Source organism: Phasianus colchicus, chromosome 1 (assembly GCF_987193195.1).
Source record: "Phasianus colchicus chromosome 1, bPhaCol1.hap1.1, whole genome shotgun sequence".
Taxonomy (NCBI): Eukaryota; Metazoa; Chordata; class Aves; order Galliformes; family Phasianidae; genus Phasianus; species Phasianus colchicus.
In genome coordinates, this window is record NC_143436.1 from 50156471 (window position 1) to 50173284 (window position 16814).

A 16814-nucleotide genomic window follows, 5' to 3' on the forward strand; every position below is an offset into this window, starting at 1 on the left:
TGAAACTGGTCCTTGCTGGCATTTCAAATATCTTATGAATTGTGACTTGGTAGGCTGCAGTCACTGCTTCGGCCACATGGTGGTGGCAAAACCTTTCAAAATACGATGCTTCTGTAAGCTGAACTGAGCCACCTTACAGAATAGGTTGTTTCTTGAAATACTGGGCTGTTTCTTATCCAGAATTGCATGCCAGGTAGAAATTAAGTTCTGACAGAATCTGTTAAGCTCTTCTCTGGTTTAACTTAATCCCCAATAGTGTGTGCTTTAATGTTCCTAGATGCGGAGCTGTAGCTGCATGTGCTGTTTTGCTTAGCTTGTTTCTGACATCTGTCTATGAGCAGGAGAAAGCAGCATTGCAGGCTTAATCAGCTGTGAGTGTTGGCAGTCCTTGCAAAGACAGCTCAGCAAGACGCAAAGCCTGTATCCTTGCTCAGAGGACACACAAATCCCAGCTCCAGTTGTATTGTTGCTGGCAGGGGAGAGATAGGTTGTTTGTCAGCTGGAACAAAGGAGCTAAACCGCTCAGCTGTGTTATGGTGTCCAAAAGGGCTGGACTATGGCTAAAACCCAGAGGAGAAAGATGTGCGAAGTCTCATGGCCATGTAAGAAGGATGGGGAGCTTAATGGGCTTGCCCTACTTTCAGCTTGCTTTGCGATCCTGCCAGTGCCTGCAAGGACTTTACCACCAGAGACTGAAACACCAGTTTCTCTGTTGGTTATGCTGGCTGAGCTTCACTCTGACTTTGAGTTCCTCTGAATAAATGAGACCGTGTTTCAGAATAGACTGGTTTCAATTCGCTCTCAGTGTACAGGTGCAGTCAGGGGAGGGGAAGAGAGGAAGGCCTGTGGCACCAAATGAGAAAAGAGTGATTCTTGTGTGTTCTTTGCAACTGCTGTATGGTCAGGAGACTTTCATCTCCTTGACTACTCTCTGATTCCCCCTGAAAACTCCCGGTCTTGGGTAAAATCTGTATTTTAATTGGTGAAAATGAAATTTCTTTGGTTCACCCCTGTAGCAACCCCCATGTGTTGCTGTCCAACGCTTTCAAACATAGTGAATCAGATACGGTATTTCCTTCTACCACTTCCTAAGGAGAGAGGTAATGGTGGTAGTGCCCACAGGTGGCTGAGTCCTAGCTGGTACAGAATAAAATTTAGTTCCTTAAGAGCAACGTCTCACTTCACCTAGGGGCAAATATTTTTCTTACTCTTAGGAAAAAGTCTTTAATAGAACTGGCAGGGGAAGTGGAGCGTATCTAAGAATATGACACTGTGTCTCAGGTCCATCATGTTTTACAACTGAAAGTCGTTGGGACACATCTAAAGCTACAGCTACAACTGTGTAAATACCTCTAGGAACTGTCAGCTATTAGTTGAGGCAGGACATAACAATGCTGAGCAGATGAGGCAGCTGAGGATACCCCCCATCTAGATGGAGTAGCCAGTGCTAATATCTGATAATGGCTTTGTGAAAGTAGCACTTGGATTCAGAACAGAGATTTGGAGGGCCTGGAGTTGAGTTAAGGCTACTCACTCAGGTTCTGCTGTCTTCAAACATCACGAAGGAGCTTGGTCAGCCTAGCTGAAACCTAAACTAATAGAAATATTCTGGATTTTTATCTTTCTGTGCCTCGATTCTCTATTTCTTTGGAGGTCTACAATGAAAAATCTCCCTCTCTAGCAAAAGTACCTGTGAGCTTTGCCACTTTGGCTACTTTACTTTGTCAGGACATATTTTTGTCAGTTGTGTGCCAGCGAAATTAGTGTAAAAGCAGTTTGATTAGCATAGAAGAGCTTACACCAGTTGCACTAAAGTGAGCTTTGGTCATGCAGCGCTGAGTGAGGCTGTAATGAGGACTTGCCTGCTGCTGCAGTGTGGCCCACGGGAGAAAGATTTTGTGTCCTCACCCGGCTGGCTGAGCTGCTCATGGAGGTGCTCTGTAAGAGATTTTAGCACAAATGGGCACAGTTAGCATTAGCTGCTTGGATTATAGCTCTCTGTTGGCCCAGGTTTTCCAAGAGAAGCTTTTTTTTCTGCTGGGTTTGCAACCGCATCAGTTAAATCAGACCAATTTTTAGGCATAATAAGACACATGGTATGTTCAGTCTGTGCTACCAGGGGAAAGAAGCTGTGTACTGTTATGGGGCCTGGAGTAAATGATCTCTGTCCTGCAACAGCAATCAGAGATAAACCCAGCACAGGCAATTTGCCTGCCCTCCAAACCTTGAATGGTGGTAGAGATTTAGATTCAAGGCCAGCTCTTGTATTAGCTTTGGAGATCTTTGGTTAAACCCAAATGTCTCTACTTCATGAGATCTGTAGTTGGCAAGGGCTTGGCTGGGATAGGGAGGCAAGGAAAGACTCTGCTGTGCTGCCCTGAGTTGCAGAGCCATGGCAGAGGTATCTGGTCTGCTGCATGCCTTGGAAAGAGCATGAAAGCAGAGGAGGTGTTTCCTTCTGTGGGGTTTCTGACCTTTCTTGACTCTATAGAAGCTCTGTAGGGCTCTGCTCAGGTCAGACCCCAGCTGCTCTGCCTCCTTCTGCTGGCCCAAGTCACCTGGCAGTTCCCCCTGCTCACTGCGCCTTCTCTGCTTCCCACCCTGCGCTGATGTGCCATGTCGCTGCCGGCTGTTGATCAGCTGCCACTTTCTGCTTGCTGACCAGCTGTCCTTCACTGGTGGGGAAAAAGGATTTATATGCAAGAGAGAACAAGAGCTGGCGCAGCCCAGAGCTGGAGCCAGAATCCCTGGGCTCCCTTGGTCTCTGTAGCTGATCTCTTGCATGACTCTGGGCACGTGTGTTATAATTCTCTGCGCCTTGCTGGCACTGCACATGAAACAGGAGCTGCCTCCTCTGCAGTGGGAGTGAGCTGACATTGGCATTGTGTTTTGGTGTCCTTGGGGCTGCAAATCTGGGCTGGCATTGTCCTGATGAGCAGAGCTTGATGTTTGCCATCATTCTGGTGTAAGGTAAAGGAGTGCGTCTGTGCTGCTCGGTGTCCGTCCCTGTGGCAGCGGGGCTAAAACCAAGCCCTTCTCATGGAGTATTGAGTTCACCCTTCTCCTGGGGCAATGAGTTCTGTTGTAAACCGGCCCAAACCCACCTTCTGAAGCACTGAGATTCCCTGTGCTGCGGAGTTGTCCTTGAGCTGGCTGGTGGGAGAAATCAAAGTCTCTGGCTCTCTCTCCCTCACCGTTAAATATTAATACGGCACGGAGATGCGAGGCAGGATGGATCCCCTCGGGCTGGCTTGGATGTGACAAGCTGGAGCACAGGAGCAGTGGCATGCGGGAGGCTCGGGGGGTGACGTGCCTCGCTCAGAGCCCCCTCAAACAAGCAGCTCCTGGCCCACGGGCTTCAGGAGGGGCTGCCACGTGCTGTGGTGCTGAGGTCCCCTTTGGGCTAACTGTGTCACGAGGGGCCGTATGGCACGTCTGACTCTGCAAGCGGCCACGGAAGCCGTGGCCATCCTCCTCGCTGTGTCCTTGGCAAGAGGAAGTCAGCGGTGTGTGAAAGAGCCTGTGCTTTACATACGCGTCCCCGCTGGGCCAGGTGCAGCTGCGGGCTGGGTGCAAGAGCCCCGGGGGCTCTGCACGTCACAGGAAGGAGCGCTGAGGTGGGGTGAAGATGAAAACAAAGAGAGAAGTCACCTCCCCCTGGGAAAGCTGGTCCCTGTGCGTGGGCTGCTGTGTCCTCTGTCCCCCTGCATCCTGTGCTGCAGCGAGCTGTGCCCCGAGCAGCTGAGGCATCGCTCTCAAGAGCGGGTGTTCTGTGTGCAGGATCCATGCAGGGACATTGCTGTGAGCACAGGCAATACCTAAAACAGCCCAGATAAATGTGCCATGTTGCCTTCCATGTTCTGGGGTTCACGGCGTGACCCACAAGCTCTTATGGAGGCTGAGGGGCCTGTGAGATGCTGTTGTTATTGGCAATGGTCAGCTCAGAGCTCTCCTCGCCTCTGTGCTGGCTGCTTGCCTCCATTTGACAGCAGTGTTGGCATCACCCCAGCATGAATACACATGGCTTTTTTCCCCTACTCTGCTCCCTCTTTAGCTCAGCAGAGCTGACAGATGTGGAGCCTGAGCCGTGTTCAGCTGGGTGCTGTCTGTAGCTACCTGTGGCTCTCTGCACAGCCGTGGGCCAGCACTGCTTGATTAAACCTCATCCCCCCATGACTCAGGTGCTCTGTGCTGATCAAAGGTGCTGGAGCTAGGGAAGCCCTGAGGTGCTGAGGTGAAGGGCAGGGGAGGGAGTCGTGGGCACTATGGACACAGGTGCTGCAGCTCTGCCTGTCCCTCCCCCCTCCCAGCCTTCAGAAGCCCCAGCAAACTGTATACACAGCCATGCAAGCAGAGAATCCTAAAATCACAGAATCATTTGAGTTGGAAGGGACCTTTAAAGGCCATCTGGTCCAACTCCCTTGCAATGAACAGGGACACCTACAACTCGATCAGAGTGCTCAGAGCCCCTTCAGCCTGACCTGGAATTTCTCCAGGGATGGGGATCCACTGCCTTTCTGGGCAACCTGCCTCAGTCCTCACCACCCTTTTTTCCTTACGTCCAGTCCTCCCCTTTTTTAGCTTGAAACCCCTAGCTTGAAATCTCCTCTTGTCCTATCTGACAGACCCTGTTAAATAGTCTGTCCCCTTCTTTCTCATAGCCTGCCTTTAGATACTGAAAGGAGCGGAGCACAGCAAAGCCTGGTGCCTGGCCTCACAGCACCCCAGCATCCATCCTGCTGCTGCGTGAGAGCTGCTCCTGGGGAAACGCCGAGGAGCAGCTTGTGTGCAGATGTTGCATAATGCTGACCTACTTTGTATACAAGTTGGTGGGCTGGGTGGCGTTTGCCCCAGTCCTGGTAACCCCCTCCAGGGTGGGGGCTGTGGCATTATGTCCCCTGCCCCGTGCCACGGGTGTAAGCAGATGGGTGACATCCCCCAGCCCACACATCCAGGATGCATGTCGGCTCTCACCTGCACCAGGCTGCTGCCAGCATGCTGAGCTTTGGTGCGGCTTTGCTCAGCCACTGCATGGGACTAATACATAGTGATGGTGTCCTATAAATTATATAGGAGGTACGTTCACCATCTGCTCTGCGTTGAAAGCCAATTGTGATTGAGACCTTCTCCCTCCCCGAAGCTTGACTTGATTATGGGCTGGGTGTGCGGATCTCCTGTAAGCGGTTCTGATTTAATCAGGTAAGGAGGAAAGTTTGTAACCAGGTTGTGATGTTCCTGCACCTGATGTAAGAGCTGAAGTGCCATCCAGCAACGTATCGCCAGGAGGATGTGAGTAAAAAGTGAATCTGATTTCATGCTAATGAGGCTCTAAACTGAGTGAATATTGATTGCGGTGGTCATATCAAAAAATCGAAATAGCAGTGCAAAGAGCAAAGGAAACCCCAGAGTGATTCATATGAGAAGGGGAAATAAAGAGAGCCATGGGGGATGAAGGAGTGTGAGGGGGACTAAATTGGTCTGCCTATCCAAAAGCAGAGGGGATTTGAATCAGATTATCCTCATTAGATGTCTCTTTAAAGCATCATCAAGCAAAATGAATGGTCCGAGGGAAAGCTCGCAGGCATGGTGTCTGTGATTATCACCAGGGATTTGCAGTCCTAGTTAGCTAGCTCAGAGACAAGATGGTTAAGGGACTTAAAAACTGCACTGCCCTCATCCTCTGCATTTTTCATTGGGATGGTGGGGGACGCTGCATGGATGCACAGCTCCTCAGTGCTGCAACTTGTGGTGGTCCATCTCTCTGTGTTCTGTGGGTACTTGGAGGGAATGCTGCCAGCAGAGCCTAGGGCCAGTTGTATGGTGGTGCCAAGCTCACTGCTGCAGGGCCTTTTCGGCTCAGCAGCCACTCGCTCCCCCACCCCATCCCAGCTTGGGGCCACGCTCATGCCCAGCCATGTGCAGCTCGCTCCTCTTGCTGCAGCCTACATCGGTGCTGCAGGGCTGCAACCAGCTTGAGGTTGGCATCCAACCATTCCTGCAACCAAACCCGCTGCACAGCACTGGCTCGAGCAGCCCGGGGTGCGACCAAAAGCCAAAAATCAAAATACTGGCACGGGGTGGGAGGTCATCCTCTCACCTACCTCATATGCAGGTGGCTGTGGCCAATGGGACAAATGTGAGCTGCACGTGTTAGAGGTTTGTCCTGAGGTCAGTGGGTCTGCCAGATAAACACCTCTGTAACCAACACGTCGTTGGGTTTCCAGTGCACGCGAGCACAAGGTGTACTTTTGGTGGATATTTTCTGACACAGACAGCCCCGAGAGCATGTGTGAGTCACTGCACCCGCCGTGGGGCTGCAGGAACCGCTCACGCAGGGATGGGGATGAGGGCTGGCCCTGCTCCTGGGCTGGGGCGCGCAGTGTGGAAATACAGCCTTCTCCAGCTCCAGGATTGAGCCGTAACTTTTAAATAGCTCTTTTGATATTTTTGCTGGCTTATTTGTTTAATAAAACCACTTGGTTAGCTCGGCTTCCCAGCTCCCGGGGCACTCATTTCTCTGCAAAGATAAGAAAAGCACATTTCCTTATCCAGTGAGTCATTTTTTCTGCTCTTTAATTATGCATTTATGCTATTATCAAACGCCCCTAGACGTGAGCAGCCCATCACCACTAACCAGCCACCAGGTCCTCACTGTCCCCGCTCCCAAAGCTGCCACGAGGACCAGAGAGGCGGAGGCCGGAGCCCTGGGCGCGCAGCTCACACGTGAGCGCTGCCGGGGAAGTCAGCGGTGATTTTCTCCATGAGTAAACCCTGCAATGTGCGAGTTGAAACATCATCTTCCTGGCCTGGGCACGAGCAGACGTGCATGGAAGGGAATGGGAACGAGCGGTGGGTGACAGGAAAGGGGCAGAAGATGAGGGATAGGGAGATATAGATTGGGGATATAATGAAAACTTTTTTTACTGTGTAAGGAGAGTGAGACACTGGCACAGGCTGCCCAGAGAGATGGTGGATCCCCATCCCTGGAGACATCAGGGATGCAGGGGCTCTGAGCACCCTGATCGAGCTGTAGGTGTCCCTCTTCATTGCAAGGGAGTTGGATCAGATGACCTTTAAGAGTCCCTTCCAACTCAAACGATTCTGCGAAAAAACAGCTGGCAGCAGGCACAAAGCTGTTGGCTCAGTGGAGAAGCAGCACCTATGGGTACCTGAGGCAATGTGCAGAGGGCACTGAGTTCACCACTGGGCCTTGAAGCAAGAGAGAGAAGTGCAGGATGTACTCGGAGAGTTTGCTTTTGAGTCAGGCAGAAGTGGAAGAACTGAGTCACCGGACCAGGGCTGCGTTGCTCTGGAGGAGAACGGAGCCGTGCGGGCAGACCAGGCATGGACAACAAGAGGCTGCTGGGCTCTGAGATGGAAGGGGAAGTGAAATCACGTTGGGTGTGGAGCTGGTGGGCAGCAATCAGTTTTGGTCACAACTTTCACTCACCCGGCCGACATGCCCAGGGAGGAAGAGGCTGTGCTGGGAGGAGCCCGTGGGCTGCAGCAGGCAGCAGGCAGGCCTCCTTCAGTAGGGTGAGCCAGCAGCGTGGCTGGGTCCTTCCCTTCCTGTGGGATGAAGGAGGAAGGGACATAATGCTTTTTCAGTTTAGACACTGAGGGAAAAATTTTCACTGAGAGGGCAGTGAGACAGTGGCACAGGCTGCCCAGAGAGCTGTGGATTCCCCATCCCTGAAGGTTCAAGGACAGGTTGGATGGGGCCCTGGGCAGCCTGAGCTGGTGGGAGGCAGCCCTGCACACAGCATGGGGTGCGACTGGGTGGGCTTTGAGGTCCCTTCTGACCTAAAATATTCTCTGATGGAGAAGAGCCGCTTGCGAAACAGAAATCCACCCCTTACGTACTTCAGGTCTCAACCACCACGATTTGACATATGGGTGTCAGTGGCAGGGACTCTCTTGATCATGATGAGGGACACCTGAGACCCTTCATGGTGTACTTAGTCCTCTCTCAGGGTTTTGGGACCAGACTTGTTCCCAGTTACTGTGAGCAGAGATAGCTCCAAACCCATGAAGAATTGGAGACATGGCACCAAGGGGCTTTGACATTCCTTGCCAAGGGCCTAAGCTGGCGATATGAAGGGTGTAGCAGGCAGGTTCAGCCCTTTTGTGTCGGTCTAGGAGTGAGGCAGAGCACCTGGCCCTGGGATTTCTGTCCCACAGCTCATGCGGACACACGGCCACCATGGGGCTTCTGCAAGGGGATGCCAGCAAGTATCCTGATGTTGTAGGCTGGAGTTGGTCTTGGACACTCAGGGACTGGGGGTGACATCAGCTGGGGAGGTGACACCAGTGGGCCAGGGCAGGACAGATTTTAGCATCACATTTTGGAGCAGAGGGGCTGTCAGTGGGTGCATTGTTGGCCTCCTCCTCCTGGGCGAAGATCCGCCCCAGGGGAAGTGCAGCACCCGGAGCCCCAGGGGAGCTGAGGTAGCTCGACAGACTGCATCTCCCTCTGCCACCCGCCCTGGGGCTCTGCGATTTCACACTCGGGCGGCTGCTCTACGCCGCGGAGCCATGCAGGAGCGCTCGGTCATGGCCTCTCCAGGAAAAGCAGACGGCGGTGCCTCCTGCCTCTCCTCCCAGTGCTTCGACCCCCTAACCAGGTCCTGTGTGATGTGCTCTGAGCTGTTCGGGGACAACACAAGTAAGTGCGGCCAGGATTGGGTGGTGAAGGGGGCTGGAGGACGCTGTGGGGTGGGCTTGGAGGGGACCTTCTGTGAGTCGCGGTGTAAGTGGTGATGGAGATGGAATGGAGCTCCATGACTGCAGCCCCAGTGCTGGGAGACCTTGGTAATGCCATTTTGCCCTTTCTGATCCTGCCGACATTTCGCACCACAGCAGAGCCCGCCCCTGGAGTGCCCAGCTCAGACACACTGCCCACTGTCCCCTCCATGGACCTGCCCAGCAGCCTTCTGATCTTTGGGGTCCCTGCACTGGTGGGGCTCCTCCTGGCCCTGGCTGCCCTCTGGGGCTTCCTTGCCTGCAAGCTGAGGAAACGAAGGTGGAAGAGGAGGAAGACGGAGCAGGAGGTTGAAGGTAGGAGACTTTGTGCTCACTCTATTGGCTCCGTGGGGTGGCTCAGATTTCCTACGTCTTCCTTGGGGTGCCCCAGAGATCACCCCTCTCCACAGGGCAGTGGGAGCCATGTGAATTGGGATACCATGCTGAGCATCCCATAAGGTGTTCCCAGCACCCTCTGACACTTGCATGCCACTGCCACCCCAAAGAGTTGACAGTGTCAGAGCCAGCCCTTATCAGCAGAACACAGAGCACTGAGCATCTTATGGGGTCATCCCTGAAGATACCATTGTTGGGTGCAAGGGATAGAGCTGTGCCTCTCCCCACAGGACACTTCCAGGAGGTGAAGTCACTGTGCCCCACCAGGGATCCCCACAGACAGTACTGAAAACAAAAGAGGGAGAAATCCTACGACAGCAAGTGTGGGAAGGCACGTGGCCATTGCTACTTGTAAACAAGTCTATTTTTAAATGGGAAGCAATCATGCTGGGTGCTTGCTGCTCGCACGGGCTCACAGGAGGCTCGAAGCACAAATGCACAGCTGCACTTCCCCGATTATGTTTTTTGGGGGAAAAAATGTGCTACAAAGCAGTGTGGTGGGGAGATCCCTGTCCAGGATTTCGTTCACAGCCCCTGACCCCCCTTCTCACCCTCTCTCAGAAAGCCTGGGTGATGCCGGCCCCCTGCCCAGCTCCATTTGCTTGGATGTCAGTACTCTGGAGGGGAATGCCGACCCAGCACAAGGCCCCTGCCCACACCGCAACGGAGGTCTGAGGACACCCAGGAGGGATGGAGCAAAGCGGCGGCCGTGCTGCCAGGGTGATGCCAAGGGTGACGTGGTGCTGCTGGCCACTACCTGGCCCCACCATAAGGAGCACGGCCATGGCTTCCCGCTGCCGGCCACTGAGCTGGGAGCCACTGCCTTGGTCACCACCAAAACCACCCAGGAATGCATGGGTGAGGAGAGACTGTGACAGCCAGAGCCCTTCCCTAGGGGACAAAGTCTTGCACGGACATAAGCTGCACCAGAACCGGGTTTTGCATTTTACGTTTCCCCATCTGTATGGAGTCCCAGCCATGTCTGCAGTCACTTGAGGAAGCCCAAGGATTCATGCTGTGTTACCAGTAGCTGCTGAGCTATGGAACTGGGGAGCCCAGATGGGTCTGCTGCTGAATGGGGCACTTCTAGGGACACGGGGCTGGAAGACCAGCAAGAGGGGAAGCAGAGAGTTCCTTTAGGACCATACCCCATCAATATTAGCTCAATTATTGCTACTGACCAATGGCTTGGGGCCTTATGGAGAAAAGCTCATCCAGCATCTGCTCTATGCACAGTTTTGCTTCTCCTGTCCCCTTCATGCTGTGATATCCACATCCCTGCTCCCTTTAGGCATTGTTATTTGGTGGCAGGCACCCGTGGGCAGTCGTGGGAACTCCCTCTGCATCTTGAATGCCCAGGGAATGGGAAACAACTCGTCTTTTTGAGCAGGGAGCAAGGGAAAGAATCGTGGAAATCTGTCTTTGCTCTGAGCAATGGTAACTGAAGTCAGCGAGAACCAGAGGCAGGCAATGGAGACTGCTGGTCGGGAGGAGCACTGGCTGCAGGAGCTTGTCATGATGGCCCCAGACAACCATCGCTTCAGCTCACGGTGGCTGCAAAAATACTGCATGTCACTTGTGGTGACAGGACTCACAGTGATGGATGTACCCGTGCTGCACACAACCAGGCAGGGAGTGATGCGAGCGTGGGAGGGATGACTTAATTTATGTGTGTGTCTTCAGGGGGTTGCTGTGCGTGAGAATTGACCAGCAGCGCCAGTCCAAGGCAGCTCAATGGCCATGCTTACACATAAGCCTATGGCTCACCTGTGCAAGAAGCTTTGGGAATGAAGCCAATAGTGAAGATTGTGCTCTCTCCTGAGATCCCAGCTTTGCTCCTCATCCACCACTTATTCTGGCTTCCTATGTCACCACCACCAATGTCAGTGCCACATCCCAGCTAGAGCATTCTCCTCCCTGTCACAGTCTTCAGAAGATGGAGGACTCTGCCATGCTCACCCAATGACCATGGAGGTCCAAGGATTGACCAGTGACATTGTATCTGGTAGCATTGCCTCTGGAGGACCACACAGTCTTGTTAGAGGGTGATGCCTCCCTCCTCTCCTTGCCATAGATGCTGAGCTGGCTTTGGTGCCTTCATCCCAACAGGGAACCATTTGGGCATATGAGCCTATGTTCTTCACCACACCTCCTCTTTCAGACCTAAACCCACTTCCTGGGACGAGTGTTGCTCCAGAGAATGCCTAACACATCTCAAGACATGATGTGTCCCCATTGCTGGGGATGCAGTCTTTGCACATCTTATTAGGTGGAAGTCCATCAAGTCCAGCCCTGGAGACACTCTGAACACCTCTAGGGAAGATGACTCCATCATCTCCCTGGTTGTAATAGAAGGACCACTGGGAGGCTGGACAACCTGCTTTATGGCCAATGGGGCTAGGATGCAAAGGGAGCAGTGCTGCTGTATCTCCCCTTCCATTTCCTATAGCTGTGACATATGGGTGGGTTTTGGACTCCACACCGGAAAATAAACTCCTATAATCTTGTTGAAAAAAACACCTCTTTCTGCTCAGGTAAGGGCTCTGGCTCTTATTTCTACAGGTGTTTCTCTTTTGCAGGATGCCATGGTAGGGTATTGGAATGGGCTGCCCAGGGGGGTGGTCGGGTCACCATCCCTGAAGGTGTTCCAGAACCGTGTGGCTGTGGCACTGAGGGACATGGTTAGTGGGCATGGTGGAGATGGGCTGACAATAAGACTAGGTGATCTTAGAGGTCTTTTCCAGTCTTGATTCTTTGATTCTATGGGCACCAGTGGGGCAAAAAGTGGGGAAACCCCAGGCAGGTTGTAAGAGGGACTTGTCTGCTGCTCATTCACCCTTGGGTGCAGCTGCACCAACTCAGGCCCACTCTCACATCGTTCTCTCCCACCCTCCCCTCACTCTCCCCTCACTCTTGTGGGTCATCCCCAGAGGATACTTGTGGAGACACCTCGGGCTGCCTGCCAGCAAAGGGCACTGCAACCCTGCAATACATTTCTCTGCAGATCCATGTGGGACACCACACTGTCCCCACCCAACCCAAGAGCTCTGCACTTCAAATGGAGAAGGATTATCTCCTCTCCCCGCTGAGCTGGAAAAGGCCCCCATCTTATTCAGCTGTTCTCCAAAGTGGCTGAAGAGGGAATGCTGCCCAGCTCCATACACTGTCTATCTTGGGACATGGCCTTCCCAGTGCTGCTCATCAGCATCTGTAGTCCATAGTCACTACTACTGTGTAATGACAGTCATTAGGGAGAGTGAAGCTGCCTCAGGAATGGAAGTGCTGAAGGAGTTTGGGAGCCAGATGGTGTTCGCACTTAAGGAAAGACTGGAAAAAAAAATATCAACACAAAAACACACACCAAAAGCCACTCCACTCCAATCAGCCTCCATTTCCTTCTCTTAGTGTCAGTATCGTTCTGGTCCCACACATCTGAAAGGGTGCACTGGGAGATGCTGAAAGCGGTACCCATGCTGGTTTCGGGAGCTCCCCTTGGGGTGCCACCTGCCCCAGTGACACCTGGGGGGACACGGATGGGCTGCAGGCATCTCACCTGAAGCAGCACCCGCAGGGGGAAATCCCCCCTCTGGCCCCGAGAAAAGCCACCTTGGGTTGGGTGAGAGCAGTGTGCACAGAGCTGGGCTCCTTGGGGCAGAAGGAGGAGCTGCCATGAGGCCCCGTGGCACAGGGGTGGGAAGTGAGGGTTGGAAAAGGGATGCTGCAGCCCCAGTGGGTCTGTGGGAGTGAATGGGGAAATGGGGATGGCGATGGGATGAGAATGGGGATGGGGATAGAGATAGGGATGGGAACAGGAATGGGAATTTAGATGGAATAGGAATGCAGTGGAAACAGGAATGGGAAATAGAGAGGAAATGGAAATGGCATGGGGATGGAAATGGAAATAGAAATAAGTATGGGGATGGATATAGGAATGGACAGGAAATGGGAATGGGATGGGAATGGGAAATAGGAATGGAAAATTCAGTGAAAATGGAGAGGAAATGGAAATGGAATTGAAAGGGAAGTGGAAAGGAAGTGGAATGGAAATGGAAGTTGAAATGGAAGTGGGGTGGAACTGGCATGGAGTGGAAGTGGATCTGGTTCCAGCAGCCCCCCCTGAAGGCATCAACTCTGGTGCCAGCAGCACATCACGCAGCCTGTCCTGTTTTGAGGCTGCTCCTCCATCTCCCACCCTCCTTACTCCATTTCCCTTTTCTCCTCCATCTCCACGGGGGCCGCAGGGCAAGGAGGGGGGCACCAACCATGTCCTTCCAGCAGCGCTGCGGCGTCGGCCGGCTGCTGGCAGCAGCTATTCTGGGCCCAGATCGATGGCAGCGGCGGCACTGGGAGGAGGAGAGCGGGGCTGGGGGACTCCGGGAAAAAACCCTGGGTCTGTGGCTGAGCCCGATACTCTCAGCCCTATTTACAAGCAGGGACCACCTGCGGTCAGGGATGAGTGAATGGGATTTTTTCAGGAGTTTCCCCCATCCCTTCCTGCTCCCCAAAGGGTTTCAGTGCAGTCACTGCCACCATCGGTGCCGACAGATGTGATGCTGAAGGCCACAGCAATGGCATATCCTGGCTTCAGGCAATGTGGGCACAGAAGGGCAGGAATGGCACGTGGGGTGGGCAGGGAGAGGTATGACCCACGGCATCTCCCCAGGAGTGCTCCTTGTTTGCTCTCCAACTCCTCAATTATTTATCTCTGCTGAAACAAACTCAGCCAAGCAAACTTCATGCCCCGTAGTGACACCGCCAGTTATTAAAAATAAAATAATAAAAATTCCCCAATGAGTCACTTAAGATGTACATAATCAGCTCCAACTACAGCCGTAGTGGTGTTCATGAGTTGCTGCTGAGTGCGGGGAGGGCAGGGCCGGGGCTGCATTTCCCAAAATGAATACACGGGGAAGGGTAAACCCCGAGTGTCCCCACTGACAGGTGGGGGTGATTGTAACACACATTGGAGGGGGGCCAGAAATCAGCCCCAGCCTTGATATGGGGCAGCTCCCTGCAGGGGTGAGGGTCCTGCACTGGAGGTCCCTGTGGGATTGCCACAGATGGGGGGAACCACGGGCATGGGGAGATGCGGGGGGATGTAGGGGGATGTGGTAAGATGCAGGGGATGAAGGGGAATGTTGGGGAACATAGGGAACGTGGGGCAATGCAGGAAAGTGTGGGGAGATACAGGGAATGCTGGAGATGCAAGGATGCAAGGGGATGTGAGGAGATATGGAGATGCAAAGGGATTCAGGGTATATAGCAAGGATGTGGTGAGGTTGTGGGGGTGCAGGGATGTAGGGGATATAGAGAGGATGAGGGGGATGCAGGGCTGCAGGGTGATGTGATGAGATGTGGGGGGATACAGAGGATGCAAAGATGCAAGGGAGATAGAGAGGATGTGACGGGATGTGGGGATGCCAGGATGCAGGGAGAGTTTTGGGGATGCAGGGGGATGCAGTGGGCTGCAGGGGCTGTGTGCAGGTGGGGGGGCTGCAGGAAGCCCACCCGTGGGCTCGGCCCTCACTTTGCTAACATGTGGCCCCATGCAGCCGTTCTCTGCACACTGCCAGCATGACTGGCTGTGCTTCTTCTCAAGTGCTGGGAAAGCAAAGGGCATAATTTTAGGAGAAGCGTGTGAAATCTGTTCTGGCAGATCATCCAGAGAGCTTTCCAGCGAAAAGAAAGCATTAACATTTGCTAAAGGTCCTTACAACAAAGCGAGCGGTTTCCCGGCAGGCAAACGCCACGGTGACCGGGGGTTCGGGTGCTGTTGACCAAGAGAACTCGGGGTGAAAAGGTGCAAAACCCCCTAGGGTGTGAATGGGGACAGCTGGCTGCGGACCTGCAGTGCTCTGGGGATGCTCCGGGAGTGCCCTGGGGTTTGGATGGTGCTTCGGCACAATACGGCTGTGCAGGGGAGGGGAGCGGGAGGGCTCCCGGGTGCGATGGTCACAACCAGGAGGGGGCACTGACATGGTGCTGTGTCCCCACCGCGTCTCCTCCGTGTCCCAGCCCCCTTTCCCCCCATCCCACTCCCCCCAAGATGGATTTAGAGGGAAGGAGGGGCGAAACCCGCAGCTCGTGATTCATCCCTACTATATTCGCGCTTATTATTAGAATGATGAAAACACAGTCGGAGCTGGAATCGCAGATGTAGGAAGCAGGGCTGCCACTCTGGGCTGCGCAGCCGATAGCTCTGGTGCTGCAGGATTCCACCTAGCGAGCAGCGGGGCCGTGCAGGTGGATGCATGGGGTCCTGCGGGGACAGCTGCATTGGCTACCCTCCCTTCAGGACGCGGGGCTCAAACCCCACACCTGTAGTCTCGGTGCTGCAGGAAGCTCGGAGTGACGTGGGATGCAGCACACAGAGCGTCAGTCCTTTGGGACCGTGAAACAGTGGGTGACCCCCACCGGTCCCCAGAGAGGTGACGGCACCCCTATTTCCATCTCTGGCCTCACGGGGAACATGTGGGAGGTATTTTTATCCCACTGCCAGCTCCCTTAGTCACCGATGCTTGCTTTAAATGGGTCAAGAGGGAATAAAGCTGCTGCAGCCCTGGTCTGTCTGGGAGCACACGCACCCGCAGCAGCCCTGCAGAGCCAGGAGAGCTCTGCCCCGCTTGGGCAGCATCAGCCCCAATTAACATCTCATTAAAGCCCAGCGGTGGGAGAGGGGTGACACATTTTTGGGGAGCAGGATTGCCACACACACTGGGCCGGAAGGATGCAGTGGGATGGGTCTAAGTGTGCAGGGAGAGCCCCCGGGTTTGCATCTGTTGCCAGCGTGGGTGCAACGAGGCACAACAGCGTTTGACATCGGTGACCTCAAAATTGCAGTGATACTCCAGGGATGTGGGAAGACATCACCGTGAACTGGTGACACTGTGACACGGTGACAGCCTGGTGGGGATGTTCATCCCATTGGGAGGGCAGGAAGCGGGCGGGGAGCAGGGCCACGGCATCGTGCCCTGAGGAGAAGCAGCAGGAAATGTCTTCTGATGTGGAAGATGGTGGAAGGGCTGCTCAGGTGTTGCTAATTCTCCAAACCTCATGGAGCAAAGCAGTGCTTCAGGGCAGAGCTGACTTGCAGGTCCACATGGGGTTACCAAAGGCCAGAAAGCAGCTGCCAAGAGTTGGAGGTGGAAAAGGTAGGAATAGACCACTAAGATCACCTGGTCCAACTGTCAGCCCATCCCCACCATGCCCACTGACCATGTCCACATCTACATGGTTCTGGAACACCTCCAGGGATGGTGACTCCACCACCTTCCTGGGCAGCCTGTGCCACTGCAGCACTGCTCTTTCTGAGAACTTTTTCCTAGTATACAACCTGAAATTCCCCTGATGCAACTTCAGGCTCTCATTCTACTGCTGTTACTTGGGAGCAGAGGCTAACCCCCACTTCGCCACAACGTCCTTTCAGGTCATTATCGAAAGTGATGAGGTCTCCCCTGAACTCTTTCCCAGAATGAACAATGCCAGTTCCCTCAGCTGCTCCCCATTACACTTGTGCTCCAGACCCCTCACAGCTCCACTGCCGTACTCTGGACACACTCCAGGGCCTCCGTGTCTTTCTTTAGTGAGGGGCCCAGAACTGAACACAGCACTCGAGGTGCAGCCTCTCCAGAGCTGAGTACAGAGGGATGGTCACCTCCCTGCTCCTGCTGGCTGCG

At 53.9% G+C, this 16814-nt stretch overlaps 1 protein-coding gene across 3 annotated transcripts; it reads left to right on the plus strand.

The window, feature by feature from the left end:
• Positions 1–7667: 7667 nt before the first annotated feature.
• On the plus strand, positions 7668–15671 carry TNFRSF13C (TNF receptor superfamily member 13C). Of its 3 annotated transcripts, none has more exons than XM_090141592.1 (3): positions 7668–8665; positions 8806–9057; positions 9700–15671. In XM_090141592.1, exons 1-3 carry the CDS (start codon positions 8536–8538, stop codon positions 10011–10013), a joined length of 696 nt encoding a protein of 231 aa, XP_089997718.1. In that variant the 5' UTR covers positions 7668–8535; the 3' UTR covers positions 10014–15671. The 3 variants fall into 3 exon arrangements, with proteins under 3 accessions (XP_089997718.1, XP_089997717.1, XP_031456140.1); XM_090141591.1 differs by having other exon boundaries at positions 7889–8665; positions 8863–9057; positions 9700–15670; XM_031600280.2 differs by having other exon boundaries at positions 7897–8665; positions 8860–9057; positions 9700–15669.
• Positions 15672–16814: the final 1143 nt, after the last annotated feature.

Excerpts from the sequence above, each read along its gene's own strand:
- TNFRSF13C (XM_090141592.1), top strand. The coding sequence starts at position 8,536 with ATGCAGGAGCGCTCGGTCATGGCCTCTCCAGGAAAAGCAGACGGCGGT. Across the intron at positions 8,666-8,805 it reads GCTGTTCGGGGACAACACAA|ACCTTGGTAATGCCATTTTG; the intron begins GTAAGTGCGGCC and ends CAGTGCTGGGAG. Across the intron at positions 9,058-9,699 it reads GACGGAGCAGGAGGTTGAAG|AAAGCCTGGGTGATGCCGGC; the intron begins GTAGGAGACTTT and ends ACCCTCTCTCAG.